At 39.4% G+C, this 14,453-nt stretch overlaps 1 protein-coding gene across 1 annotated transcript in view; it reads left to right on the top strand.

Moving 5' to 3' along the window:
• bcr (BCR activator of RhoGEF and GTPase) overlaps nucleotides 1–14,453 on the top strand; it is a 117,198-nt gene that overhangs the window by 74,250 nt on the left and 28,495 nt on the right. Inside the window, exons 5-8 of the mRNA XM_012871131.3 lie at nucleotides 5,422–5,529; nucleotides 7,078–7,135; nucleotides 7,234–7,286; nucleotides 7,404–7,544. Coding sequence (XP_012726585.2) covers nucleotides 5,422–5,529; nucleotides 7,078–7,135; nucleotides 7,234–7,286; nucleotides 7,404–7,544 — 360 coding nt within the window. The remainder of the gene's footprint in view (nucleotides 1–5,421; nucleotides 5,530–7,077; nucleotides 7,136–7,233; nucleotides 7,287–7,403; nucleotides 7,545–14,453) is intronic.

Below are 14,453 nucleotides of genomic sequence, written 5' to 3'. Positions count from 1 at the left end.
TAGTGGGGGGTAGCGACATCTGTGAAAGGATGGAAGCTGACAAGCCAAGTAGATTTTTAGGCGGCTGGAACTCTGATAGAGCTGTCTCACCATGACTCTGAAATCTGCAAAGGCTTAGTAAAGCCTTTGCAGATTGTCATGAGACATCAGAACGAGGAAGATGAGAGAGGGAGTGAAAAGAGAAAAAGGAAAAGCATCGCTGACAGGCTACGAGAGCGAAGTGTCAGAGAGAAGCATTTGAAGACTGAAAATGGGGCAAATTCACAGTTGTGATCCTGATCCTCCTAAACACAAGCCTCAGAAATAGGAACTAACTTTGAATTTGTTTCTTTAAAGATGGCTGAAAGAACATGAAAATTTGCTTTTTTCAACTGGGGCTGTGACTAGCTTTCAGTGTCAAATTAGTTGGTTATTAGCTTGACAGTATCATGAAGTTGATCAATACCGGTAATTCCAAAATTTCTAATGCACAGCTCTTGCCATGAACATTAAGACATGTCTCAGAAGTCAAAACTGAAACTAATCATTGTTTAGTTCTGCTAACTTTTTCAAAAAGGCCTAGAGACAATGAAGAAATTGCTTAATGTGAGATAACATCCCCAAATGTTGGATTTTGGTTTCAGAAATACCCGTTGATCTCTGGATCTCTGTCTCAGCTGTTACTAAACTGGCACTAGTCACTTTACTAAATAACCAATCCGTAACTTTTGAATTTTGCTTGTTTAATACCATAAGAAACAAAGCTGTCTGCCCTGAGACGTTTAGTGCCAAGCATCAGTTTACATGGGGATTCCCTGCATAAACTGGGGAATCATGGTTTGGCACTGAGAATAAGAGGTAAGCATTATTGTAAGAACAATGAGTCAGAGAATAATGAATCCTTACTCTTAATAGAGTTGAGGAAAGTCTAGGAAGAGGTGGGCATATCCACAGTTTGTTAGGTTGTGGTGGGCGGAGGGTGTGGCAATGTTATCTCTTTGTTTAATTTTTTTTAGGAATTGAATTGAGTGATAGGGGATGGACAGGTAGGTGAGCATAAGGTAGGTACCGAGGAATCCAGTCAGCTGATATCAGGAAGATGGCCAGAGGAGCAATGAGGTCATTTTGCAAGGGATCTTGAGATAATTTGTCCTGAATCCAAAAGAACTACGAAGCAGAGTCCAGGAACACAGGAACCAAAACATGCGGCTAGTTCCGGCAAAAAGGAGGACAAACTCAGATTAGTGAAGGATCGATGAGAACAAGAGCAAAGTAATGGTAGGTTGACCTGATGACCTACCTGGGTGCAAAAACAATCTGTCATCTGCCTCGGGAGATCTGCTCCTCATTAAGCTCCTCCTGATTGGTCCTGATCTGCTGCCGCTGCAGAGCCGCGCCTGCCAGTCACACCCTGCAAGGAAGAGGTTGAAGAGATGCACACACCTACCTAATTACAGCATACAGCAACATCAAGTTCACCAGAGAGGATGCTAAGAACAACAAGTTGCCCTTTCTGGACTCTGCTGTGCTCATTGAAGAGGAAGGGAGTCTCAACACCGAGGTTTACCAGAAACCTACACACAGATCAATAGCTGGATTTTGATTCATATAACCCAGTGGAATTTAAAGTGTCTGCTTTCAAAACCTTGAGTTGTCGGGTGGACAATATTCCAACCAGTGGCGGCTGGTGAAAAAAAATCTTGGTGGGGCTGGCCAATAGATTTCCCTGCCTAACCCAGTACATGCATTTAAATTAAAAGTCGGAAAATTACTACGATTCCACAATAAGCATTTAATTAATAAAAAAAAACATTGTTTACAAAGGATTATTTTGGTGTTTTTGTCTTATTAATCCTTTTCACAGACTCATGCCAGAGGGTTTGCATACATTGTACATGTACGTATATTATTACAAAACAAACGTTTACGTCTTGACTTTAATATGTATCCTAATTTTTTATTTATATAATGATTTAAGTAGAACAATGACTAGTGCAAAATTAAGTTGTATTTACCGGAGATGAAGTGTAGACTGCAAATTCTGTCTTAGTATGATGGCTCCCACAGTCGATTGGCATCCTGCATCCTTTTCATCGAAATGATCCATTTCTTTCTTATTTCTTTGTCCTTCGGTAAACGAAACAAACGTACATCCGACGATTTGGAATGCTTCTGTGTGCAACCGGGAGCACAACAAGTCGTAGGCATTGTTTAGATTCCAAAAATAAACTAAAAGTACGCTCTAATTCACCCGTTTTGTCACGCTGGTAAGCGAAAACAGTGCTGTGTTTGCCGACCAACGTTACCCGGATGTAGCGCGGATGTAGCTCGTGATGTCACGCGTGAAGTGCACCTATCACTGTGCAGCTAGGGCTACTACTCCAGGAGCCCCAAAGCCATTCATTTTGGCGATGCTGATTGGCCAAATATTTATAAATCTTCCCTAGCAACAGTATACGATTGGTTATTTCGCTACACTTGTAGGGCTACTTCAGTCACAGCCCCAAAAGTGTAGAAGAAGAGAAATGATACGTTCTGTTGGTGGAAATGCACTGTTAAATGATAGAGTAAATCAGTAGAAGTGTTTTAATAATTCTTATTACATGTAGCCACGTACTATTAAGTAAAAACTGACATTAATAATACTTTTAAAATCTATATATATTTTGACTTCTCCCCTCCACATCTAGCGAGGGCAGCGCCCGAGCGCCCCCTATGGGCCAGCCGCCACTGATTCCAACCAAGGCAGAGGACAAGCAGAAAGAACACAAGCACATCAGGAAATCCCTTCAATCATGTGGTTATCCAAACTGGGCCTTTGTAGAGTAGATAAACAAAAGTGGCAGAGAAAACGGCACAGCTACAAACACAGGGGAGAAGATGTAGAGACAGGAACAGTGTCATTCCAAATGTGTCAGGAGTTTCTGAGACACTCAGGAGAATCGTATCAAAATAGACTATACCAGTGATTTTCAAACCTAACAAAACTCTCAGACAAAGACTGGTTCATCCCAAGGACAGAACACCCGAACCAAAGCTGAGCGGCATGGTATCTTCGGTCCAGTACAACAAGGATTACTCTACCTTCCACATAAGAGAAACCAAACAACTGCATAAACGCATAGCCAAGCACAGGACAGGAGAGCCAGCCACTCTGGGCCTGATCCAAAGAGCAAATGATATCCTTTCGGTGACAGATTTGATGTTCAGATTTTAAACAGCGAAGGCAGATGGTTTGAAAGAGGGGTGAAGGAAGCCATCTTTGTCAAAAGAAAGAATCCCATACTGAGTCGAGGGGGATGGGTTGCAATTTCAGCTTTTCAGCATCCACAACCCTGCATTTCAATTCAATTCAATTCAATTTTATTTATATAGCGCCAAATCATGAAACATGTCATCTCAAGGAACTTTACATCTAAACTCACTTCATAGAAATTACAGTTTTCAATGTAAAGAATGGTGGAAAAGCTAAATAATTTAATATCTCACATTGCTTTAGTGTCAGAGTTGCAGGCATTTAACCACTGCAGTTGTTAAATTGAATGTAATTGTCTTTATTCCACTGAGAAACGGAGAACAGCTTTATTTCAACTTTGGCCCACAGCTACATCTATTAGCGTAAGATACATCCTCTAACACCAGGCAGTGGTAAACGGAACATATTTGTCTGTAGCTTGTCATTTGCCAGTTTGTTTTATGTTGTCTGCTGTGGATTACACACATACTCTAACAAATTGTAAATCCTGGTCTGAGAAATCCAAACACCTAAACCTTTTTTCCCCATCTCTCAAAACCATTTTCTGCCCCCAACGCTATATGGCTGCATTCCATAACGCTTCACGCTGTCAAATGGCGATGTGGTTGCGGGATTTTTCGGGCTCCCCGTTCGCTCTGCAGCCTAACTGTCACGCTCTGAATTGCCCCTGCTGCAGAGCATATTGTGTTGCCTGGGGAAGGATTAGGAAAGCAGCACCTTCCTGCTTCTTGCTGCTTTATGGTATGGCAACATTTTCGCTGAACGGCGTTTTAAATGTTTTGGGAATGATTAATTTAACTTGGGTATGAAATACAGCTTCCAGTTTTGTTTTCTCTGTGTGGCCTATAGCCTGAAAGTTGTACAGTCGCAGTTCAAGTTTACATGTACTCCTTATGGGCATGAATTTTGGGCCATTGTTTATTTATTTCAACTGTTGTTGTTGTTTTTTTACATGATTAATAATATTAGGATTTTAAAAACAACAATTTGGTGCATAACTTTACATTTATTCTTAGTAATTGCATGTGAACGTTTAACTTGAACTGTGCACAGCCTTTGCTTAGAGATCACAAACTATTTCTATACAGTAAAAATGCTTGTGCACTCAGAGTAACTGAACTCAGTGTTTTACAAACTTTTAGAAGCCGTTTTCATTCAGTAGCTGGACATAAAGATTATTTTAGATAGAAGAAAGTAATTACAGCTTTTAAATCTGGTCTCTTTAAGACAAAAGCATGGATTAGCATCACTTCCTCACAATGCAATACATTTAGTTGACAATGGGAAATGCTAGCTCATACTGTGAGGCATTTTTAGATTCTCTGTCTTTTATTCTCTGTCTATTTTAGTAAACCTACTTTTGGATTTATGTTTTGACAAAAGCTTGTGAAAAATACTTCTTGCTGCAATCTGTTTAAGAACCTGAGCTCCTATTTCATTATAATTAGGCAAAACATGAATAAGGCTTTAAATGACATTCCCAGAAAGAGCCTTTAAGGTCACAAATGTTTCCACATGAGAGGAGTTTAACATTTAAAAATACCTGTTTAGCATACTCACATAAGAGATACGTATGTAATAGCATTTTAAAGGTGGTGGTGGTGGTGGTGGGGGGGGGGGGGGGGGGGGGGGTCGCACACTGGGCCCACCTCAGCTCCGCTATACATTCTCCTCTCTCAGCCTTTGTTCAGATAAAGTGATCTGCCTTTTTTTTTTCTCCGCTGAGATGAATCTCGGCACTGGCGGGCAGCGTTTGCCAGAATTTAATTCCATCATCCAGCTTCCTAAATGTGCTATCATAGCCTCTGTTACAGCAGTCATTAATTATTCCACTCAGCACAGAACAGGTCTCGCTAGTTGCTATAGCAGCCAGCGTCAAGGACCACCATAGTTAAATGGGGTTGTTTTGATCCGTCTGTCTTCTTTGCTGGTTGTTTTGTTCGATTATCTTCCCCCCCCCCCCCCCCCCCCCCATGTCTTGAATAGTCTTTTAGACTCTACTGACTTGACTAAACCGTGCATCTCAGACATGAAATTACACTGATTATGTCTGTTGCTATTGCAGTTTGGCCCTCTAGGACTGAAATATGTTTTTAAAATGTACCATACCTTTTCTTTCCTGTTTTTTTTCCTCCTTTATTTTTAAAATGTTCTTTGAAAATGCAAACATTTTGTCTCTTCTTCAGGCCAGCCAGCTGGGAGTGTATCGGGCATTCTTGGACAACTATGAGCTTGCTGTAGAGACAGCGGAAAAGTGCTGCCAGGCCAACTCACAGTTTGCTGAAATCTCTGAGGTATGACTGTGAGGGAAGAGCCTCGTTGTCTCCATACGACCAGATAAGAAAGGAAGAGTTTAGTTAAGGAGTCATCCAAGGTGTAACAGAAATGATTCTTTTTTTTTGTCTCTTGAAAACAACTTCTCTGAGGCTTTCCTTGATGAACTGTGCGTTTAAAACTCACTGCCATCATTCAATCATTCACTTATGCAGCTTTAGGAAATTCCACCCATTTAAATTGTCGTGTTATTATGGTGGGTGTTTTTAATCGAATACAATCAGAAGCTCTTTAGCATGTGTTTCAATATACATCCTATTGTTTGTCAATATTAGGGCTTTTCATTTTAGACCCTGACACCACTACCAGTTGTTTAGGGTTAGATATTTATTGGGGAATCCCAAACGGATGCCATGTTAATATTTATAAAACGAATGCTGGAAAACTCATTAGGTTTCAAGTGCCGTAAATCAGTATTGCATGGTTTATATCTGTCTTATTAATATGTCCAACTTAACTTACTTAGCAATGACGTCATGGACACCCCTGTGTTTCCTATCTGATATATTTCCCCCCAACTAAAGTTTCTCAGGTCAGCCTTATTATGCTGGTCCACCAACAGCCTACCTAACTTAAGAAAGCTAAAGTAATACTCTGACAATACATCATCTAAAATGTCCATAGATCTATAGTTGTTATAATGGTTGGTAGCATCATCAAAACATAATTTCATTGAGGGACCACAATCATTTTGATAATATTAATCTACCCCCAGCGTGTAAATTGTATTTTTTTCCCACTTTAACTGTATGCACGTATGGATTTCTTGTAAGGCTAGTTTAAAGTTCAGCTTGAGCCAGTCCTCCAGAGGTTGAATTCCTTAAAACGTCACAGCTTGAGGAACCCTACTAAATTTAAACTTCCCTACCATGTAAGCATGACACATTGCTGTCATTGGCATGGCTTCAGATTCATTCTTATTAATTTGTGGCCTGATATTTAAGAATATGACCAAATAGTAAATATTTTTTAATCCAATCTTGGAGGCTTCTATGACATGATATGAGCTAGAAATCATATACCAACATGGAAACATGGGGTGAACTATAGACCATATATGTATATATATATATATATATATATATATATATATATATATATATATATATATATATATATATATGAGCAGTCTGGTGACCTATCTTTGGTGCTCTTGATTCATTACTTTCCCTTTTTTTTCAACCCATCTGGATCTTTCCAATATGTAAGTCTTCATCTATGTTTTATGAGGCCCTGCCAGTCATCTCTGAAACGGGCATCTATATACTGGACAGGAAATTCATCATGGATGAGTTGTTAATGGTCTAAGTAATGATGCATAACTCTGAGCCATTTGAGGATCATGGTGGGGTAAAAAAGCTGCTGAGGATGGCATAATTAATCAGGAAGTGAATGACCTTCAGTGCTCGAGGCATTCTAACTGTATGATATAACCTCACCATAATTTTACTGCTCAGTGTTTTTTAGTGCCAACTTCATTTTGGATTGGTGCTTTTCTCTCCAAACAGAACCTGAAGGTGAGGAGCCCTAAAGACTGTAAGGATACAGCCAAGAACTCACTGGAGGGTCAGTCGTGTTGTGTTTTATTAATGTTACCTAAATTATAAATCCGTCTCTTTATATAGACTTTATATAGTCTGGCTTCTGTTTCACTTTGCTTGCAGCTTTGCTGTATAAACCAGTGGACCGAGTGACGCGCAGCACATTGGTGTTACATGTAAGTAAAAGGCCCTGAAACGTGCCTCGATGAAGTCACAGCTCTCTGTGCATTTAAATAATTTTCTCTGATATATTTTTGGTTTTCTGATGCAACACCTACTTCGTTTACTGCAAGGACTTGCTCAAACACACACCCACCAGCCACCCGGACCACCCGCTCCTGCAGGACGCCCTGCGGATCTCCCAGAACTTTCTGTCCAGCATCAACGAGGAGACGACGCCGAGGCGCCAGTCTCTAGCTGGGAAGAAGGGAGAGGTGAGTGCTCAGAATTTAAAGCAGTAAACTAGTACTGCTTTTTAAAAAAAATAAAAATAAATCCAAAGCAACAAGCCTGGAGGGCATTATGACGCTGACCGTCTTGCCAAGGGACACTTTGTGTCATGTTCTGAGGAAGTTGGGGCACAAATCAAGACCCTGCCGATTAAACCGAGGCTGCTCTACCTTCTTTGCTGCTCCAAATTCTCCGAATACTTTTGGTAGATGAGGAGTCAGGACTACAGGACTCTTACTCATCCTCTTTGACTTCACATGTACAATTTGTGGCTATTGAAGGACCTTTTCCCTCAAAGTCTGTGTATATTGTTTAAGATTTATGGTGCCTCCGCAAAGAACTAAACCGCTTTGATGTTTTCTGCTCGTCCTCAGTAGAAATTAGTCACACTAACAGTTGTTTCCCCTTGTACTGCAGAGGTTTCACTTGAACTTATGGAGGGGGGGGGGGGGATTCAGACGTTTTTCTGGGCCGACACAGGATTGTGTCTGTTTCAGTCTGGTAGTGCCTGCAGACATGATGCTCCCAGCCACTCAGGATAGGATGTACAGATTTCTGGGCCTTCTCTAAATCGATTCATATGTCTTACTGTAATATATGAAATCTCCAAATTCATTAACCTTTAGCCTTCATAATTCTGCGATGCTATTTGCTGCTTTGTCAATTAGCTCAATTGTTACATTCTGCAGGTACTCTTGATAGGTTTGTATGAGATTTACAGTGATTTATATTCCCTGTAAGCAATTGTGTCTTAAAAAAAAACACATTACGTTGAATATTTTTAAGCCTCTCCTTACAAAAGTCATCATACCCCTTAAAGGTATTTTTTTAACATTTTGTCGTGTTACAACCACAAACTTCAGTGTGTTTCATTAGGATTGTTTTGTGACAGAAAGTAGCACGTCGTTGTAAAGTGGAAGAAAAAGATACATGTGTTTTTGAAATTTTCTGCAAATGAAAATCTGAAAACAGGTGGCGAGCATTCTTCTTCACCAAGCTTTTACCTCTGACACCCCTAAATGAAACTGAGAGGTGATCCTGAGATAAAAACCTGTTAGAAGCTGCAAAAGACTTTGCACTGGGGTGAATATTCATCTTCCAGCAGGACAAAAACCCCAAACGTACATGCAGAGCTAAAATGGAATAGTTTAAAGTATTTTCATGTCTTAGAATGGCCCAGTCAAACTCCAGACCTAAACCCAACTGGGAATCTTAGGTAAGACTTGAACATTGATTTCACAAATGCTCTTCATCCAGTTTGAATGAACAGGAGCCACTTTGCAAAGAAGAAGGAAAAAAAAAAGAAGAAAAAAAAGCTGGACGTACTACGGAAGATTGCTCCAAAATTGGTGTTGAGCAAAGTATTAACTCAAGGGAAGCAAACATAAATGCGCGTCTCACTACTCAGATTTTTATTTATGAAGAAATCTGAAAATCCTGTATATTGTTCACGTAAGTTATGCACTTCCTTAAATTTTAGACTGCCTTATGTCTGTTACATAAAAAGCATTAAACTTTGTGGTTGTAACGCAAAAAAGTTTTTTTTTTTTTTTTTTGTAAAAACACTGTTGATATGGCAACATATAACCACTTAATACAATTTTCCCCGACATATATATATATATATATATATATATATATATATATATATATATATATATATATATATATATATATATATATATATATATATATTCCTTTGCACTTTTACCTGGAGATTTTCTTTCTTCGATTTAAGTAATAATTTTTTTGCCTCTATCCTATTGGTGAAAGATTTCTTGATATTTTCTTCCACATCCCATTATTTCCCCCACCCCCCAAAAAAAAAAAAAAAAAAAAAAAAAAAAAGCCTACGTCAGCTTAACTCGCACCTGCCTATCTTGGGAAGGGTGACGTCACAAACTCAGCCTCCAAATGACTTTGAAGTCACTGCCAGATGAAGCGCACAGGAGCCACCAATCTGCAGCCTAAAGCAGAGCCCATGTCCTTATATGGTCATGGCAGGGTTGCCTCCAAGAGACTGATTCTGTCTGTTTGCTCTGGATCCATCACGCCTCCCTCCCCGACCCCCCCTTTCGGACCAGCGCACACAGACCCCTGCAACCACCCACTCCCCCCACCAGTTTCTCCCATCCCTGGAGATGAGTTGATGCACATGAATGGATGCCCTTGATTGATAGCCTTTGCCATACACAGCGCCTTATAATATGCCACCAGTCCGCTCTGACTGGCAGATTTCTGATTAATTATTTATTAATGGTGTATGGGAGGAGGTGAGACGAGGGGGCTCCTCCCACCGCTCGCAGGGGGGTCATTACTGCACCGTTTCCATTCACACACACACACACACACTTCCCTTCTCTCTGTTCCATATGTTATAGGAGCACACATGCACACATTTCTTTTATTATCCCTGCAGGCCTCAGTTTCCATATCAGTCAGTTCGAGCCCCAACAGCAGTCATCAAAAATTTATCATGGCTACATGAAAGGAGCTCTCTGAAATCAATGGGGTTCATTATATTAAACCTCACAATTGACAAAGTAAACAGTAAGCTGGAGTTGTTGCCTTTTTTTTCCCTCATTAATTTACTAAGTAGAAGCTACTGGTCATGCAAAAAAACAAAAACAAAAAAAACTGTTGATTTGAAATTAGACCTAGATTTTGTTTTTGAATAATTACTCAATATATTAATTTCCATTTAATTTAGGGCTTAGGTTTAGTTTACAGTTCTGTTGTGAGATCGAGCCTTTATTTATAGCAGTTTCAAGACGAATTTGTCTGATTTGTTGCCGGTAAACGAGCCAGACAGCAAGGCAGAAAGCGCAGAGCTTTATTCGTAATGTGGGCTGAAATCCAAACAATTGGAGGAGCACTAAAGGGTCATTGTTGCCCTCCGATGCGCAGACACTGAGTCATTTCCAGTCGGGTCAGTGAAGGTATGCTGGATCCGATCGGTACAGGTGGGCCCCAGAGGCCCTGGCCCTTCGCCATGGATAGGGGGGGGTTTGTGGTAACAAACAGGAAGCACTTAATTAGAATGCAAATGACGCCACTCATGTCCTCGCTCTGCTTTGTTTGCCTTTCAGATGAAAAAAAAAACAAAAAAAAAAACGTTTGAGTGTTGAACTAGAAATGCACACTCTCATTTACACAATTCCACGGCTTTCTCCCAAAGAACATGTCCCCAATCTGGCACGCACACATTCACACAAGTGTAAAAGTGTCCTTTAAAGCACATGTTCTAAAAATAAACCGTCCCTTTACTTGAGCATCATGCTCTTGGTGAGGCTCCTCCAAGGGTTGGTCAATATTTAATCTGCGCCTGAGTGTTATTTTTTTTTTTTCATGTGATGGTCAGATGCTGGTAAAAGACAGGTGAGGATGTATTTCCCTGGGTGTTTAATCTTAGAGATTCTTTTTCTCTGTAGCTGAGGAAAGCAGCCACAGTACCTTGCTTAAAGTCTTCGTGCACCTTAAAGCTTTTGCTGTTTAGTCATGTCACAACCACAGCATTCAGATTATTTGATTGAGATGTTAAAGATCAACAGAAAGTCGCACGTGACTGCGAAGCGGAAAGAAAATAATGCACGGCCTTCAATTCTTTTGCACATTAAAATCTGAAAGGTTAAGATGTATCCTGGCCCTTTTTACTGTGATGACCCAGAGTAAAGCTCAAGACAGGATTTTTCTGTTTTAGCCATAACCGCCATATGTGTAGAGTCGGTGACTAGTTAATTCTTTCCTTGCTTGGCCTGTCAGTCTATCGCAAAAAAATCTGCCCCAAAAATGCATTAAAGCAGGGGTGTCAAACTCATTTTGGTTTTCATACAGCTTAATCTGATCTCAAGAAGGGCCACGCGAAACTCATCGCAAGATTAAATAGAACTAATAAAAGTGGACTTGTTGTTGATTTTTATATTAAATTAATTTTACTTTTACACAATATATTATGAATAACCTCAGCGTTTTTAAGAAAAGTATATGCAATTTCAACAGTACTTTTACTCCATTCTACATTTACTTAAGTGCATTGTGCATAAGAACTGATCACAGTGATTGTACAATGTTGAAAAACATTTATTCACATTTTTTGGAACTTTAAAACACTGCCCTGCATGACAAAATACATCAAACAGATAAAAATTAAGAAATGATTTAAAATTAATTTTCCACATCTGAAGCTCAGTGCTACCATCTGCTGATTAAAACACAGCGCCCCTCGTGGACAATATAGGAACTGCAGATTTTCAATTAAACAAAGTACATGTTTTTTTCAATAATTTTTTTATCATTCTCTTTCTTTTATCTCCTCTTTCTTTCACCTTTTCTTTTTTCGTCTTGTTCTTCCTTTCCTCTCCTACTTTACCATTGTAGTGTCCATATAATTTGAGATATTCCCCGCATGAATCATAATAAAACTATTCACATTCATAAATCAAGCGGAGCACTATGGCAAAAGCAGTACTGCTCCACTTGTGAAAGTCAGATATGATGAGCTCTTTTTGGCATTAAGAAAACAATTCTTATTGCCACATTGCCAGACAGGACACTGGGGAAAAAAAAATCATTGTTGAATAATGATAATGCATTTAGCCACCGGGCCGGACTAAATTGTTCGGCGGGCCGGAAGCGGCCCGCGGGCCGTATGTTTGACACCCCTGCATTAAAGTATTTGTTTGTGACGTGACAAAATGTGGAAATGTTTACAGGGTGTGAAAACTTTTAAATGACACTGCGTTTAAAGAAAGCTGCTACATTCAGGGGTCCTAACTCTAATTTATACTCATCCAAATGCTTCTTTTATCATTTATAAACCCAACATTTTTTAGTATTGCAGGCTTCAGAGCCAGTGCAGTTTTTCCACTTTTATTTTTCCCATCACTGCTCACAGTAATGATAGTTGTTGTGTCCTAGCGACTATTTATAGTTCGACTGCCAACCTGTTCTCTGGATATGATTCCAGCCTGATGCTTTGCTGTAATTTCAGTTGTTTAAGAATTAGCTCCTGGCTCGTCATAACCACACACTAATCTATGTAACATGGCTCATATCACTTGTGAAGGGACTGATGTCAAAGCCCTTAGATGCTGACACAAACCTTTTTTATCTTTCATCTTTTTTATCTTTTGCACGCTCTAATGTGGGGGAAAAAAAGCTGTACGCGTTTATTGTCTGTTGTTTGTTGTGTGTACTCTCAGCCATAGTGTGTCGTGAAAGGAATTTCACCACAGTAACACGCGGTGACCATAAAAAATCTTGAACTGGAATAAGTCAATATGCCAATGCCTTTTACTCCAGGAGTTTAAGCTTTCCAAATATTTTTTTCATTGTAGTTTTTTTTTTTTTTTTTAAACAGTCAGGGTTTCAATGTAGTCTGGAAAAGTTTGGAGCTTAATTTCAATGTTTTCCAGGTCTGGACAAGTATGGAAAAAGCTTTTGTTGTCAGACTTTGTTCTCTATTCTTATATGATCACTACCTAATCCTGTCCTTCCTTCGTTTCTTCCCAGAGTTTTTTCATTCTTTGTGTCCTTCCTTCTATCATCCATCCTTCGTTGTGTCATTCATTCCATCTTTTCTCCTTTCTGTATTAATAACTCATATCTTTTTACTTGTTTCATTTATTTCATGCATCCTGTTTCTGGAATTATTTGTCTAATTATTTACTCCATCCGCCCATCCCTCTCTTCATCTTTCATGCTCTTACTCTCAATCCATTTTTGTGTCCTATCTACATTGTTTCCGGCCTTCCTTTTGTCTTTTTCTTTTCTTTCCTTTCTTGTGTCCTTTCTTCCTCCTTTTCTTCTCATCATTGTGTCCCTCTGTCCCTATTTCATTCCTGCCTTCCTTCCTCGCCTCCTCCCTCTCGCTGGGGTTCTGACTTTCAGTAAGAGGGCTTTAAGTTACAATTTTAAATCATTTATTGTTATACCGAAAACCGCAGCCTTGAGTTGAAACAACAAACAGTCTAAATATATTTGGTACATTTACATTTTAGTTTTTAATGAAAGCACCATGCTGTAGATTCATAAGTAAACAAACAATATAGCGATGGTGCAGTAATGACGACTTTGCATATTGGAAGACCTAGTGGTGACTAAGTTTCAGTTTACTGGCAGAAGTCGTCCACAGTCTGGCAGAGTAAGGAATTTGATCTCAAGAGTTTTCCCGGACTGAATAATAATCTTTAAGAATAAGTAAGATTATGGGAAAATATTATTACTTTCAAATTTTATTTTAAACCCTATGTCTAAATATTCTTTCTTATTTTTTTCTTCATTTCTTGTGCCCTTAATTTTTTCCTTGATTTTTTTTTTTTATTCTTTTTGTCCTCCCATTCTTCTTCGTCCTTTATTTCTTTCCATAAGTCATTCCTTCTTTTCTTTCTTTACTTCCTTCTCCCCTTCATTGTATCCTTCTTCCTTCCGTTCCTTCCGTTCCTTCCGTTCCTTCCTTCCTTCCTTCCTTCCTTCCTTCCTTCCTTCCTTCCTTCCTTCCTTCCTTCCTTCCTTCCTTCCTTCCTTCCTTCCTTCCTTTATTGTGTTGTGCCTCCCTTTCATGCTTGTGCCGTCCTTCCTCGAGTCCATTCTTTCCTTCCTTCGTTGTAAAATTTTTCAAGTGTTTTTCAGGCTTTCCTTTGTGACGTACCCTCCTTACTCTCCTTACTGCTTTTTGTCGTTCCTTCACTGCTTATGTCTTTCTCTAGTCCTTTCTTTCCTTCCTTATGGCTTTTCTTACTTCACTGTATACTCCTTCCTTACATACTTCCCTCCTTCCTTATGTCCATTCTTCTTTGTTTTGTACTGTCCTTCCTTCCTTGTGCCCTGCCTTTCTTTCCTTCCTTGTTTCCTTCATTCTTTCCCTCCTTGTGTCATTTTTCCTTCCTTGTGTC

This window comes from Fundulus heteroclitus, chromosome 8 (assembly GCF_011125445.2).
Source record: "Fundulus heteroclitus isolate FHET01 chromosome 8, MU-UCD_Fhet_4.1, whole genome shotgun sequence".
NCBI lineage: Eukaryota > Metazoa > Chordata > Actinopteri > Cyprinodontiformes > Fundulidae > Fundulus > Fundulus heteroclitus.
This window is presented reverse-complemented; position numbering and strand designations above follow the sequence as displayed.